Source organism: Phodopus roborovskii, unplaced genomic scaffold (assembly GCF_943737965.1).
Source record: "Phodopus roborovskii unplaced genomic scaffold, PHOROB, whole genome shotgun sequence".
In the NCBI taxonomy this organism is placed as follows: domain Eukaryota; kingdom Metazoa; phylum Chordata; class Mammalia; order Rodentia; family Cricetidae; genus Phodopus; species Phodopus roborovskii.
The window spans coordinates 1,562,273-1,576,432 of record NW_026126560.1 but is presented as its reverse complement, the minus strand read 5'-3'; the positions used below and the strand labels follow the sequence as shown (position 1 = coordinate 1,576,432).

General features: G+C 41.7%; 1 protein-coding gene across 4 annotated transcripts in view; it reads left to right on the top strand.

The window, feature by feature from the left end:
• Nup93 (nucleoporin 93) overlaps positions 1–14,160 on the top strand; it is a 91,561-nt gene that overhangs the window by 62,480 nt on the left and 14,921 nt on the right. For all 4 annotated transcript variants that reach the window (XM_051201889.1, XM_051201891.1, XM_051201892.1 and 1 more), the window contains 3 exons: positions 3,895–4,023; positions 10,447–10,521; positions 13,182–13,271. In XM_051201889.1, the coding sequence (XP_051057846.1) occupies positions 3,895–4,023; positions 10,447–10,521; positions 13,182–13,271 (294 nt within the window). The remainder of the gene's footprint in view (positions 1–3,894; positions 4,024–10,446; positions 10,522–13,181; positions 13,272–14,160) is intronic.

The window sequence follows — 14,160 nt, the reverse complement described above, 5'->3', positions numbered from 1 at the left end:
CCATTCAGAGTTGAGTGTTTGGGGGCTCCTGAGAGGTCTTTGGGGGAGTAAGGAAATGAGTTAGCTGTCAAGTTGGAGCTGACTGAGAATGTGGCTTCTCTTGGAAGTGCCTGCCAGTCTGCCTGCTGTGACTCTCTGCAAAGGGAATTGGATAAGAAGTACTTTTTCTGCTTCAGTGTTAATTTACTTAGCTCGGCTGTCTAGTGAATGTAGTTATGTATTATTTGTGTCATCTGAAAAGTAATAAAATGAGAAGTGTTCCTACTCGATGAGCTGCATTAGAACCCTCTACAAAGGTGAACATCCCAACAGCACCAATAGGAGGCACAGCTTCCAAGGGACTTGCCTTCTCTGATGTGCAAGTAACGTTCCAAAGGCTGTAAGTGACCAATAAGGAAATTCCAGATTTCATTAATTACAGTGTTGGCAGCAGTATTTACTCCTAGAAATAAAGAGATTCATTTGATTTAGATTTGAAGACGTTTAGAAATGATTTTTTGTTGTTGTTCACACTTTTGATTTTCTCACCAAAATTGGTTGTCCTGCTATAAAAGACCAATGAAATTAAATTAGGATTCTTGAGTGCCTCCAAACCTTATTAATCCATTTACCCTGCAGAATGTATTTCTGAAATTGGCAGTCTCTAAATATTGTGCCATACTGAGACTAAATGTGCAGCCAGCCAAAACAGTTAGGTGACATGCCACAGCACAAAATGTATGCATATGTGTTTATGAGGGAGAGCCAGCCTCAGGGACAGCTCTGACTTGGCTGAACACTGGAAGGTTGCTGCTAGGCAAAAAATCATTTTCAATAAAAAATGATTAAAAAGTCAGCAGCTTCCTGGCATTTCAGGGGCAGTTTCATGTCTGAATAACTTGCCAATGTCCTGCCTAAATGCCAAGAAGGCAGGTTAGAGACCCACAAATGCCTCCTTGTGTCTCCTGTTGGTGCATCCCAGCAGAGACAGAACGACACCCTCAGAGCTCACACAGTGTTTCTGAAAGCTCGATGATAATCAGATATGAAGCCAACGCGATTGCCCTCTTCCTCAACACTCTCAGAGCGCACACAGTGTTTCTGAAAGCTCGATGATAATCAGATATGATTGGCTATTCCATTATCTCTGATGTAATCAAGTTGGGGTGGTATGGTTAAGAGAAGAGAATGTTAATGTTGGGCCCTTAGTCTTTATTTTATGTTCTTTATCACATCCAAAACAAATAGGATGACAGTGTTTAGGTTGCTGGCTGTTAATAGATAAGTAGCCTGCATCCTTCTCTGGAACATGTAAGCACTGGAGCACCCAGAGCTTCTACTTTTCAAAGCTGTTTGGTATTTCTAGAAGTATCAGGTTAGCCAAATAAATGGGGGGGGGGGTGGTAGTTAATCTCACTGTTGTCACTTTAACCCTTACTGATGCTGGAATTCTGACCCCACTGTCCTCATCCCTGAATTCTGTGGTGGTGTATTTGTGTTCTTCAGCTGCTTTTACTGCTTTGCTGTTGGTTATTAGCCGGGGACCAGGTCTCTAAGAGAAGCCCTGCCGACCCTATAGTGTTGGGGGCCAGTGCCACCATTTTGCCTGTGTCGTATTTGCTCTTGCAAACTCTTTATTCCACCTGCCTTGTCCTCCTGCCATTTGAGCCCCATGCTTGACTGTGCTAGGAGAGGCTCAGGGTTAAAGGCAGTTGCTGTGCCATTAAAGAGAGCTTGAAAAATAGTTTGGCTTCCATGTGTGCACATTCTGGAGGGTCGCATCTAGGGAATAATCTATTTCCCCATTTCAAGTCCACCTTTTTGATCCATGGCATTTCCCCAGTCAGAATGTACAGCCTCCTTGATTATGTTTACTTGTATGAACAGAAGACAAAGATTTTTCCCTGTGTATGTTTAAATTCCGGCTGGCCTACCTCCATGCCTGATACCCATGCTTTCTGAGTCCCAGTACAAAGAACAAAACCAGGGGAAGACTGTTTTTAAACTTAGGTTCATTTCTCCCATGTCTCCAGAGTACATTGTGTAAAGGGGTGCGGAATGTGCTGCCCTTCTCCTAGTCATTTTGTGTTTGTGTATGTATTGTACTCCTTATTCTTTTAGCTTACATTTTAACAAATACTGCTCAAAACTCAGTGCATTTGTAGAAAGAATATATTTAATTTTTCTAATAGTTCGCCACAGTTCATAACTGTTATCAGTATAAATTATCAGCATTGCTTCGAATAAAACAGGCATTACTAATATCTCTCAGTGCTGCCTAATTAGATGCCAGTCTCATCGTAGATGAGATGGCCTTTTGAACAGTGGGCTTTAGCTGAGGGAGATGTGGTCTGCCAATTAAAGAGGTACAGGCTTGGAACAGCCTTTCTTCAGTGTAGCTGTAAGCCATTTTCGTTCTGTCTTCCTTTCTTGCTTTCTCTCTCCTCCCACCCACCCCCCACCACCCCCGTGTGTCTCTCCCTCCCCCCCACCCAAGTGTCTTTGTTCTGGTAGCTGATGGGAGTGTAGTCTCCAGACTTTTTTGTGATGTTGAGTAAACTGGTAGGAAATCAATCCCAGGTTTATTTTAGTACTTTCTTCCTGTTACCAAAATGAATAAATAAATAAATGGTGTTTTAGACTACATAAATGAATAAGGAGAGGTTTGGGTTTTTTTTTGTTGTTGTTTTGTCTTTGGTGTTTGTTAAATCTTAAGATACCAATGTTTCGTCAATGTTGTATGTCCTACAAAAAAAAAAAATAGTATTACTGTGCTTTGTAATAGGTAGCTTAATTCCAGAAGTCTAGTAAAAATATCTATCTTAGTAAGCACAGAGAGATGTTCATCACCATTAGGAAAACACAAGTCAAAATGACAGTGGACTGCCTAATAATCTTATTAGAAACAACAACAACAAATAGTAAGTGTTGATGAGAATGTAGGGAAACAGGAACCCTGATTCATTATCAGTAGGGATGTAAAGTATCCCATACAGAAACATGTAGCCTCAGAAAAATAAAAAAGTAGATTGCTAATATGATGCCAGTGATTTTACATATGAGTATATACCCCTAATTGAAGACTGTATACCCATGTTCTTAGTGGTGTTATGTACAAATGGAAAGAAATTTTGGTACATGCTTCAACATGATAAACCTGGAAGACTGCTAATGAAAGTAAGCCAGTCATAAAAAAAAAAAAAAAAAAATACATTGTATGGTTCCCTTTGTGTGAGATAACTGGAGTGATTACACTCAGAAAAGGCAGGTTGATGGTTGCTAGGGTCTGGGTAGAGAAAGGAATGGCCTGTTATTGGTGAACAGCTACAAAGCTTTGGTTTTGTATAAGCATTATAAGGATGGAGGGTGGTGACCATTGTACCTGAATTTCATGCCACTGAACTGTCCACTTAAAATGGTAAACCTTGGGCTGTAGAGGTGGCTCAGCAGTTAAGAGCACTAGCTGCTGTTCCATAAGACTTGGGTTTGATTCCCAGCACCCACATGGTGGCCCCCAGCCATTTGTAACTCCAGTCCCCAGGATCCAATATCCCTTCTTACCTCCACGGGCACCAGATGTGCATGTGGTGTGCAGACATGCATGCAGGCAAAAACAGCTACATACATAAAATAATAATTTTAAAAGGTAAATATATACACACATATATATATGTGTGTATACCCACAATTTAATGAGTTTTTTAAAATATCTTCATTGAGATACAGAATGTGTTATAAACAGTTGTTAGCAAATTTTTTAAATGATAAATTTTTAAAATAGATTTTTTTTTTCTGGGTTTTCTTCTGGAAAAGTAGTTGGTGGGTGAGGGTTCCCATTTTGCAGTTCAGCCTGGTTTTAAAGGGAACCAGTCTGCTTTTCCTCACTGGGTCCCAGCTCTCCGTCCTTTCCTGCAGACCTTTGGTATGGCTGAGGAGTATCATCGAGAATCAATGCTGGTGGAGTGGGAACAGGTGAAACAAAGAATCCTACACACGCTGCTGGCCTCAGGAGAGGATGCCCTGGACTTTACCCAAGAAAGCGAGGTGGGTAGAATCAGATAAATAATTATTAAAGTATGAAGTCCCAGTGTTTGTCTTAACGCTGTTGATTAGTATTTGTACTAAGTTGTGATTTTTCTTCTCTATTAAAGATTTAATTTAAAAAAATGAAATAAAGACAGTGTGGAGACGAAATTCAAAAATTAAAACGCCCTATCACCAGTTACTCCGTTTCATTCATCCTTTGTAATCATTGAGTCATTGCTGTTACTTCTCCATACACGTTTCTAGCATCGCTTTATACAAATGTACATGTCTGAGACTACATTTGAATTTTGTTTAAATTACACGAAATCGGCTGTGTTCTCTTCCACATCTTTCTTCTTCATCTGCCTGTGTGGTGGAGATCCTCCCTTCAGTGAACTTTAGGGGCTGCATCTAGGTCTAACAGACTTGTCTGCCTTTGTGCCTGTCATATGTTCACCATGGGGGAAGGGTGGGGCAGTCCTGGACCTGAGCCCCTGAGTCACAGTGTCTAGTGAGGTCTTGTACAAGCTGTTTAGCCCTGCAGACAGACCATTGGTGTCTGGTGAAGTAGCATTATAGGGGCAAATCGGTGATGACTGAAGAGTCTGAGTCATGGTGACTGCCCCTTCCTCCTTGATTTTCTTTTCCTGGCTAGCCTGGGACTCAGGTATCTGCCTGCCTTTGCCGTCTGAGTGCTGGGATTAAAGGCATGTGTGCCACAGTGTCTAGCTCTGTTGTCTTTTCTAAACTAATTTCAGAATTGGGGTTGGAGCTCAGTTAAGTATAGCATGAACAAAGCCCAATACAGTCCCCAGTACCAAGGAGAAAAGATTTAGAAGTTCAAGATCAAGGCCAGCCTAGAATATGAGATCCTAACTCTCTCATTTTTTTTTACATATCTAAAAGTAATTTAAGATATTTAAATTTTAATGTTTTAAAGTGAGATTATTATCACCAGTGCTTCTTGTTCAGTCTTTTCCCTAGAACTTGTTTGATAAGCACTTAGCTGCTTTTTTTTTTTTTTTTTTTTTTTTTTTTGGACAAGAGTTTACAATGTCGCACAAGCTATCCTCCCAAGTACTGAATTATGGGTGTATACCCCACATCCAGTGCAGGTGCCTACACTCTTACTGTATATGGAGCTGAAGAAGGTCAAGTTCAGAGAGTTGTAGCATTCTGGCAAAACCCAGAACTGTTGTCTTCCACGTCTTGGGTTTATTGAAGTGTGGGTCAAGGATTGGGTGGGTTGGCAGTCTGTGGGACCTGCAGGGTAGCTTCTGGTGCCCTGTAGCTGCACATGCTCTCAATTTAAGAGCCAATCTTTCTATTCAATTATTCCCTGAGTAAATAGCTGCTAATGTCTGGTTATTTTAGGAAACCACTCCTTAAGGACCCTGTCCTATATTTCTTTGACTCAGGGACTTCAGATGGGAAACAGTCTTTGAGGAGGACAAACTAATACACAAGGCCCTTGACTAATCTAGTGTTACCCTTTCGGTTCTTTCTGAATCTGAGCAAATAATTAGAACAACTCTGGTTTTATAAACTTCATCTTTAAAAAATGGTGTTAATAGGTTGTGCTCTGTATAGGGATTTGAAAGTAATTATAAATTACAAATGAAATGTTCTCCCTTGATTGTTCTTTTCTCAAAAATAGGCCCGTTTGTTCAGTGGGCTATTCTTCCATGACCTCCAGGCCCCGTGGAGAGTTATCCATGTTGTGCTGTTCTGTTGGAATTTGTGGTGGAGTGAGTAATGTTGTTGTATAAGTTGACAGGTGATACACACAGGTCTGTTCCATTTATCCAGAGAATTACCATTTTTTGGAAACTCCTGGGAGGTTTTTGTTTCTTTGTTTTGCCACAGGACTAGGGTTTTATATATAGCCCTGACTAGTCTGGTATTGACTTTGTAGCCTGACCTCATTCATGGTGATCTTTCTGTCTCTTTTTCCATAGTGTTGGAAATTACAGGCCAGAGCTTATATATGGTTTTTCCCCTGGTATTGACTTTGTAGCCTGACCTCATTCATGGTGATCTTTCTGTCTCTTTCTCCATAGTGTTGGAAATTACAGGCCAGAGCTTATATATGGTTTTTCCCCAGCTCACATATGAATCTTACTGATTGTTATTTTTAACTTTTTTCTCCTTAAAATATAAGATTTATACAGAAAAGTACAAAAGTCTTAAGTATGTAAATAAGTGAATTATTAAAAAATAAAAATGAGCAAGTACTGAAAGAATCTTAGCTCCTCATCAGTAGCCTCTGACCTCTGCACCTCTGCCCACTCCCAAGGTCCTGCCTCTGTGAGCTGCTGGTTCACAAATAAGCACAAAAAATGTGCTTATTTGTAGCTTTTTTGCATGACATTTTACTCGTGTATGTTGTTATTTGTAGTGGTAAGCCCTTCATTTTATGGCTGAACAGTCTTAACTGTAGTTTTGTTTGCCCATTCTGGTGTTGGATAGTTTCCAGTTTTGGGCTTTTATAAGCAATGCAACTATGAGCATTGCTTTATCTTTGGATGAGAATATATATTTGCATCTCTTTTGGATATACCTAAGAGGAAGTTGCTGGGTCATAGTATATGTGTATGTTCAGCTTTAGTGCTAGAGTTGGGGTTCACTGGAAGAGCACTTTAACATGCACTAAGTCCTGGATTCAGTCTTTCTCCCCCCCCCCCCCTCTGTCTCACGCACACACAGTCCTGGATTCAGTCTTTCCCCCCCCCCCCCTCTCACACACACACGCGCACACACACACAGTCCTGGATTCAGTCTTTCTCCCCCCCCCCCTCTGTCTCACACACACACGCACACACACACAGTCCTGGATTCAGTCTTTCTCCCTCCCCCCCTCTGTCTCACACACACAGTCCTGGATTCAGTCTTTCTCCCCCCCTCTCTGTCTCTCACACACACACACACGCACACGCACACACACGCACACACCCAGGGGGGAAAAGGGTCAACATTTTTGTTATCTTTTTTTGTTTGTCTTGTCTTGAGATGGGGTTTTACTCTGTAGTCTATGCTGGCCTCAAACCCACAGTGATCCTCTTGTCTCAGACTCTTGGAGGGGTTGGGATTAAGACACAAACCACCACATCTTGTTAAAGTTCAGCTTTAATAGATATTGCCCCTAAATGTCAACAGTATATCCTCCGATAGCAGTGTGTGAAAATTCCATTTGTTTCATATCTTTGTCACACTTGGTGCTATCTTTCAGAATTTAGCCATTCTTATGGTATGGTGAGCCCTGTGTTTTCACGGGCTCTTTCCATGTAATTTTCTTCAAAATGGTGGAAAGATATATTATCCTCACTTTATTTGTCCTGTAAAGGAGACCACACAGTTTGAAGGACAGATGATAGGCCTTAGAATTAAGCCTAAGCCTAGGTTTCTCATCTGAAATACCTGTTTTGTTTTATTTTATTTGTTTTTTCTGGTGTAAGGACTGGAACAGGTATAAAGCTACAGACCAGTGCCTGGTGTGGGCTGCATGTCCCAGGTCTGTGCAGGGTTAGGGTTCTATGGGTGTTTGGTAAGCTGCACATTGCGATGATCAATTGAAGTGTGACCTGGTGATTATAGCAGTCTTATCTGGGCACCTGATTGTCAAGAATGGTTAATTCAAAGAGTTGTTAGGGAGGAGGCCTCAGATCATTTTGAGTTGACCTTATAGTTGAAGGAAAACGTTCAGATTTAGATAATTCAATATAAAGCTGAGCCCGGGGCTTTTGGAGGAAATATTTTTTAAGGCAGAAATGAACTGAAATATGGTAGTCCCTGGAACGTTTATTTCCCCCCCTGGAGCCTTGCAATAACAGAAGAGCAAAGGCCTAGTGTTAATATCTGTGCCTGGCAAGTTTTAATAAAGGAAGTGACACTTTAATAGCATGAAGTTATTTGAAAAATTAATGTCCTTAGGATGTCACTGAAGAAAGAGTTACAACTTTGAAAGGAAGGCAGGAATTGAAAGGATGTTAACTTTTCAAGTATTGCTTGGATAAAAAGCATGTGCTTTGGTGCAGTCTCTTGAGGCTGCTCGCCCTGCTGTGCACCGTGCCCCAGTTCTTAGATCAGATCAGAGCGAGCAAGGTCTCCAGGGACTCGGGGTTTGCATGACAAGATGAAGTTGAGCAGTGTGGGAGTTCCTAAGTCTGTCTTAGCCTACATTTAAAACTGTATTTTGAAGCCGGTGAGAGAGTTCACTGAGTAAAAGCACTTGCCATGCAAACTTGATGGCCTAAATTTGATCCCCAGGACCCATGTAAAGGTGGAAGAAGAGATTCAGTCTATGTGCAAGCATGAATATTCCCTCCCTCTCCCTGAGACACTTTTTAAAAAGCAATATTTAAAGGTGGGTTTAACTTAGGTGGGTTGGCTATGCTGCCGTGGCCAGCGGCAAGTCCCGGATGAGTTGGCTGGACAGTGACTCAGCAAGCAGCAGGCTTGCTGCAGAGGCTGAGCTGAAGTTTCATTACAGGTGACACAGCTGCTGCTATTTCACTGGGGTATGTGAAATGCAGCAAATATTGAGCAGCCACTAATTTTGATAAGAGACTTAATACCGTATTTCAGGTGCCAGTCATACAGTTTTCCTATATTTTAACATCTCTGAAATCACAATGTCTTATTTGGTGGTGGGTTGTAGTTTGACAGCAGTTTTTTTTTTTTCCTTTCCAACATATAGTGGCATGTATGACATGTCTTAAATGAATGGTGTAATTGATTTGGTAAAATATAATAGAGTGACAGTTTGAATTTGACAGCCTGGCACTAGATGATTCTAAAAGTTGTGTATTCTGTTCCTTGGTGGATTCCCGAGGGATGGGCTCGGTTCATATACCGGGATTTGAGTAGAATTCCAAGCACAGGAAGAGCTCCACTACTCTCTGCAAAAGATGTGTGAAGCTCTCTGTTCACCAGGTCCTCCATTTCACTGCTGGGGTGTACCACAAAGAGCTCCTCCTCTCGAGGTGCGCTATTGCAGTCTCACCCCGTCCAGATGTAACTTCTGTCAGTCCTGTGCATTGCATCCCCCTGGTTCCCTGTTAGGAACTTCTGTGTATGAACATTATGTTTATGCCGCACCGTTTTCTTGTCTACTGTAAACTGCATCACTGTGTAGCTAAGGTTCCACAACTTGGTTCTACAATTTTATGTTTACTCCCTTTAGAATTGTTTTGTGTTGTTGCATGTAGGTCTGTGGGAGCTTTTTTGTTTTGGTTTAGTTTTGGTTGTTGGCTGTAATAGCATTCTTTCATAGGAATGACTCAAGTATTCTTATTTTGTACAGAAGGTTATACACCAGCCAGTTGCATTTAGATAGCTCTACTGTGCTGGTCCTGATTTTTGTTTGTGTTTTGTTTTTGTTGTTTTTATCCTAACAGTACTGACTTTCATTATCAAATACTGTTAATTAATCAGATTCCTCTTTGTGTTCATGAAGGTAAAACATTCTCTTTAGGAATTCATCTATCTCTCCTTGTGTGGTACCACTGGATTTTTTTTTTTTTTTTTAAACCTTACAATTGTTTTGTGTGAGTGTTGTCACAGTAATTTCCCTCTTGCCTGTCTAGAGTGCACCTACCTTTGGAAAGAGTTCTACACACCTCTGGACACACTTTGCACAGTCATGGGTGCTGAAAGTTTGCTGCTTCCTTCTGCTACCACACTCTTTCCTGCCCCAGAATGTGTTTTCTGAATGTTCTCTCTGAGACAGCATTCCCAGTCTGTATGTGTAAGGCAGGGGATGAACTGCTAGCTCCCTGCTACCTCCAGGCTCCTGGTTAGCTCTTCTCCTCTAGCCCTGTTAGTCTGGCTGCCATGCCTTTCTAGTCTCTGGTTCCCTGCCTGTTGCCCACTCCTACATTGTGTTCTGTCCTGTCTAACCCAGCATGGCTTGGCATATGAACTACATTTATTCCCAGTGCAAAGAGACCTGGTTGGAGGTAGGAGGTGTAGGGAACATTCTCCCATACAGGGTCAGCATCTGTGTTCTTAGGTCTGTGGAATTCCAGTGGAATGTTTTCCAGCCATTTCTGTTCAGTAATACAGTGCACATACTCTCTTGATGGATAATTGACTTTATATGTGGTAAAATAGTGGGTTGGCCAAGGGCAACTGAAGGAGAGGTGCTTTGAAAACAAGAGCATTAAGCAAAAGTCATTTAAATGGAAATTCAGAGGTGGCAATCAACTACTCTTTAAATGGATAATCTTTAAAATTAGGTCTTTAGTACTGGAAAACATTTTCTCCGGCTGTTAAAAGATAGCTGAACCCGTGTCCTTGTAACAGAATCTTGTTTCTGTTCTGCTTTCCTTTTCCTGTTTCCCCACTTAACAGGTTACAGACATGGGTGTGTTTATGTGATTTTTATGCCTTAGGTGATTGAGTACTGTTCTTAACCAATCCTGGGCATTTCTTTCTCTATAGCCAAGTTACATCAGTGATGTGGGTCCGCCTGGTCGGAGCTCCCTGGATAGCATTGAGATGGCCTATGCCCGGCAGGTGAGTGTGAATTTTAGGAAAATTTAATCCTGGAGAAATGATGCTGTGGCCCTCAGGAGAGTCAGAGGGCATAGTGACTTCATGTGAAAGTCAAACCTGAAAGCAAGTGGGCTTCTCACAGGGTTGGTTAATATTTTACTGTGAATGCCACTGTTCTCCATTTGGTTAAATCAGGCAATCAAATGACTCAGATAATGCAGGGAAATTGAAATCTACCCTCTCTGCTGACCAGGTGTGTCTTTTTGCTTTGTTGGCAATAGCTTCCTTGAGTAACTATAATGCATGGCAAATGGAGTTCTGTATTAACTGAATTACTTGGCTGGCTAAGTGGTCAAATTCTTTTGCCCTTGTTGAGTGGGATTTTCAAAACGCTTAAGCATTGCAGAGGAGGTGAGGATGTTCCTGGTGTGTTGGAGACCATGCTCCTGACCCCTGATCATGAGCCTGCATCAGTACGCATGGTTCAAGATGGTCCCTGTGAAGCTATGTGCAGGACTTACCTACAGTTGACTCTTGGAGTAAAACAATACAAGTCAATCCTGTGTTTCAAAATAATTGTTACTTTCCTCCACAAAGTCCCAAGATGTTGTGCCATGCATCACTTAGCCCTGACCCTGAGAAAACACAGTGATGCACTCCCTGCTCCCTTCTCTCCTGCCACCCTGGAGTTGCGGGTTTGGGGCCAGAAACAGACGGCAGCTACGCAAATGGAGGAAAGGAGTAGTAGACACTGTGCTGTTTAACAAAGGACTCTTCCTCTTCAGCTACCAGTTAATTCGTTAATTAATGGAATTCTGCATTTATTGCATCATGTATCACCAGAAATCTTGGTTACACTTGTTGAGAGAAATATCCTAAATGTTTCTTTGGTGTATGTAGAATCATTTTAAATGAGAGTAAAAGCAGAGAATATACTCCGCAGGTCATGAGCAGATTTGAGGTTAAAGTCTCTTCTTCATACATTGGTAATTCAAACTCCAGTCAGCTGAAGCCCCCTGAGTCCTCCAGAAATTGACTTCTCCTTCCTTTCAGCTCCTTTAACTGCTGGACTCATTTCCTTCTCTGGTTTTCAGGTCACTCTCCCTGTTTTTCTTATGCTGGTTCCACACCCATATCCTTTAAATTGCCCTTGGCTGGTTCCTTCCGTTGCTGTGGCCCCCACCATCTCAGACGCAACAAAATTACAAATGAATGAAGCAACAGTGAAGCTTCTTCATCTGAAAAACTAAACTCATAGATCTTGACTGCTACAGCATCTAGGGTCCAGTAATGCTGCTGTCTGTTTACTGCTCTCCCACAGGAAGTGAATGTTTATGTTCTGTGTCAAATACAGCCTTGGCTTCTAGGACGTGCTCATTGAGTGACTAAGTACTGTTTATGGTTCACAACCGTTAAATCTTTGTTAACAGCTCTAGAAGCTGTGTGGCATCCGCATCCTCCATTTAAAGTGAAGAAGCTAAGGTTCCATGGTCCATGATTAGTAATTAGTTCAGTTCTCAGTAGAGCAGGGCTTCGAAATGTAAAAGAAAGCCTTCCACATAACAGTAGAACTTAGTTTTTTAACCATCATTATTGTAATATTTACAGATCAAATATGAAGTAAAATGTGTTTTCTTATACCTTAATAAACATCACGTCACCAGGCACTGGTGACCTATGCCTTTAATCCCAGCACTTTTGGGAGGTAGAGGCAGACGGATCTCTGTGAATTAGAGTACAGCCTGGTCTACAAAGTGAGTTCCAAGACAGGCTTCAAAGCTACACAGAGAAACGCTATCTCGAAAAACAAATAACAACAAACAAACAAAAAAAATCTTGGTCGTGTTTTTTTTGTTTGGTTGGATTTTTGTTGTTGCTTTTGTTTTGAGAGAGATTTTACCTAAGGAGCAGAGATTCTTTCTCACTACATTTGTTTGTTGTGAGAGCAGTGGTCAAAGGACAGCCAGTGGGAATCAGCTCTCCTTTACCATGTAGGTCTCAGGGGTTTAACTCAGGTTGTCAGGCCTGGTGGCAAGCACTGAGTTATCTTGCTGAGCCCCAGAAATGCTTTCTAGAAATAGGTATTCCAAATGTGTAGCAGACACTGTTCTAACAAACCTGCCCCAGTCCATGAACCCAGGCCCCAGGACTATTCATTCAGTCCTCTGACCCAGATTTTACCAGACTTTGACATGAGTATTAGGAAGCAGTAGCCACAGCCAGTGCATGGTTCTATAGTCCCATCTTCACTTTTGGTCATAGCCATTCTTCTTGAACTACCTTGGCCCCTTGTTTTACACAGGGGTATTTGTTTCTGTTTTTAATTATGTATGTAGATGTATCTTCTGTGCATTGGTATAAAGGTGTCAGATCCCCTGGGACTAGAGGTACAGACAGTTGTGACCTGCCATGTGATACTGGGAATTGAACCCCAATCCTCTGGAAGAGTAGCTGGTGCACCATCTCTCCAGCCCGTTTATGGGTATTTGTAAGGCTGGTCTGGTGATTGGTTTTAATGTGCTAGCCACAGCTGGAGCTCTGGCCTTCTGGATGACTGAGCACTCTGAGGAAGACAAGGCTAGCATCAGCCTTTATTGGCTACTTGCTGGCTTCAGAATGACTTCAGATCTTAAAAAGAAGTGGAATAGACCATGCTTTTTACTTTGTTCCCTTCATTTCAGATTTATATCTACAACGAGAAGATTGTGAGTGGACACCTACAACCCAACCTGGTGGACCTGTGTTCATCTGTCGTAGAGCTAGATGACAAGGTAGTGAGTGCCCAGAGCTAACCTGGGTAGAAGCCCAAGTCCCGTGTTCAGATGGGGCCAGCAGCTTACTGACTTGCCTGCAATATACTAAGACTACTTTATGAGATAACATTCTTTTTTCCAGTGTCTTATATAACTTTAGAGTGATCGCCTCTATGGTGGCTTTTTAACATACATCTTCAAAAGGCCAGGCTAGGATTAGTTAGTCTTGAACTCTGTTTGGGTTCTCACCCACTTTTTCTCCTCGGGTATCAGCAGATTCTTTAAGGAGAGCCAAATGCAGAGGGCATAGTTTGTGCAACCTCCTTGAACTTAACTCATCCATTTTCTTTTGAAATCCCTTCTGCCAATTTTTATTATGTCCACACTCTTAATCTCTGGCTGGCTTTCTCCTTTAGGAAGGACCAGCAGTGATGGATGGGGATGGGGTGTGTTAAAAGAGATATACCCATAACTGATTGCTATCAAAAAAAAAAAAGGGGGGTGCTTTTTCTGGAAGTAGAATATGAGGCAGTACAAACAGATTTAAAGGCAAAAGTGGGAATTCACTAATCCTACCTGCCTGGTGTTTTACAGCCTTCACTTTTGAGGGGTACTGTGAGAATCAACTTTTCTCTACTGTGTTGCATTACTCTGATTCTATCTTTAGAGTGTTGGAAACACATTTTGAAGGAGAAAGTCACAGCCTGGGGAGAAGGGGCCCACCGGGTAGTATAACACAAAGAAAAGCCTCTTTCCTGGAGGCACTTTTGAGGGAGTGAGTAGGAAGGAAAATGGGAGGCTGTGGCATTCAATAATAAAATGGGCTACAGTGGTAACCCAGAGAGCCTCTGGGAGAACAAAACCTTTATTATTTAGGTTAAACTCTTATTTTAAGCCTCACAAAACT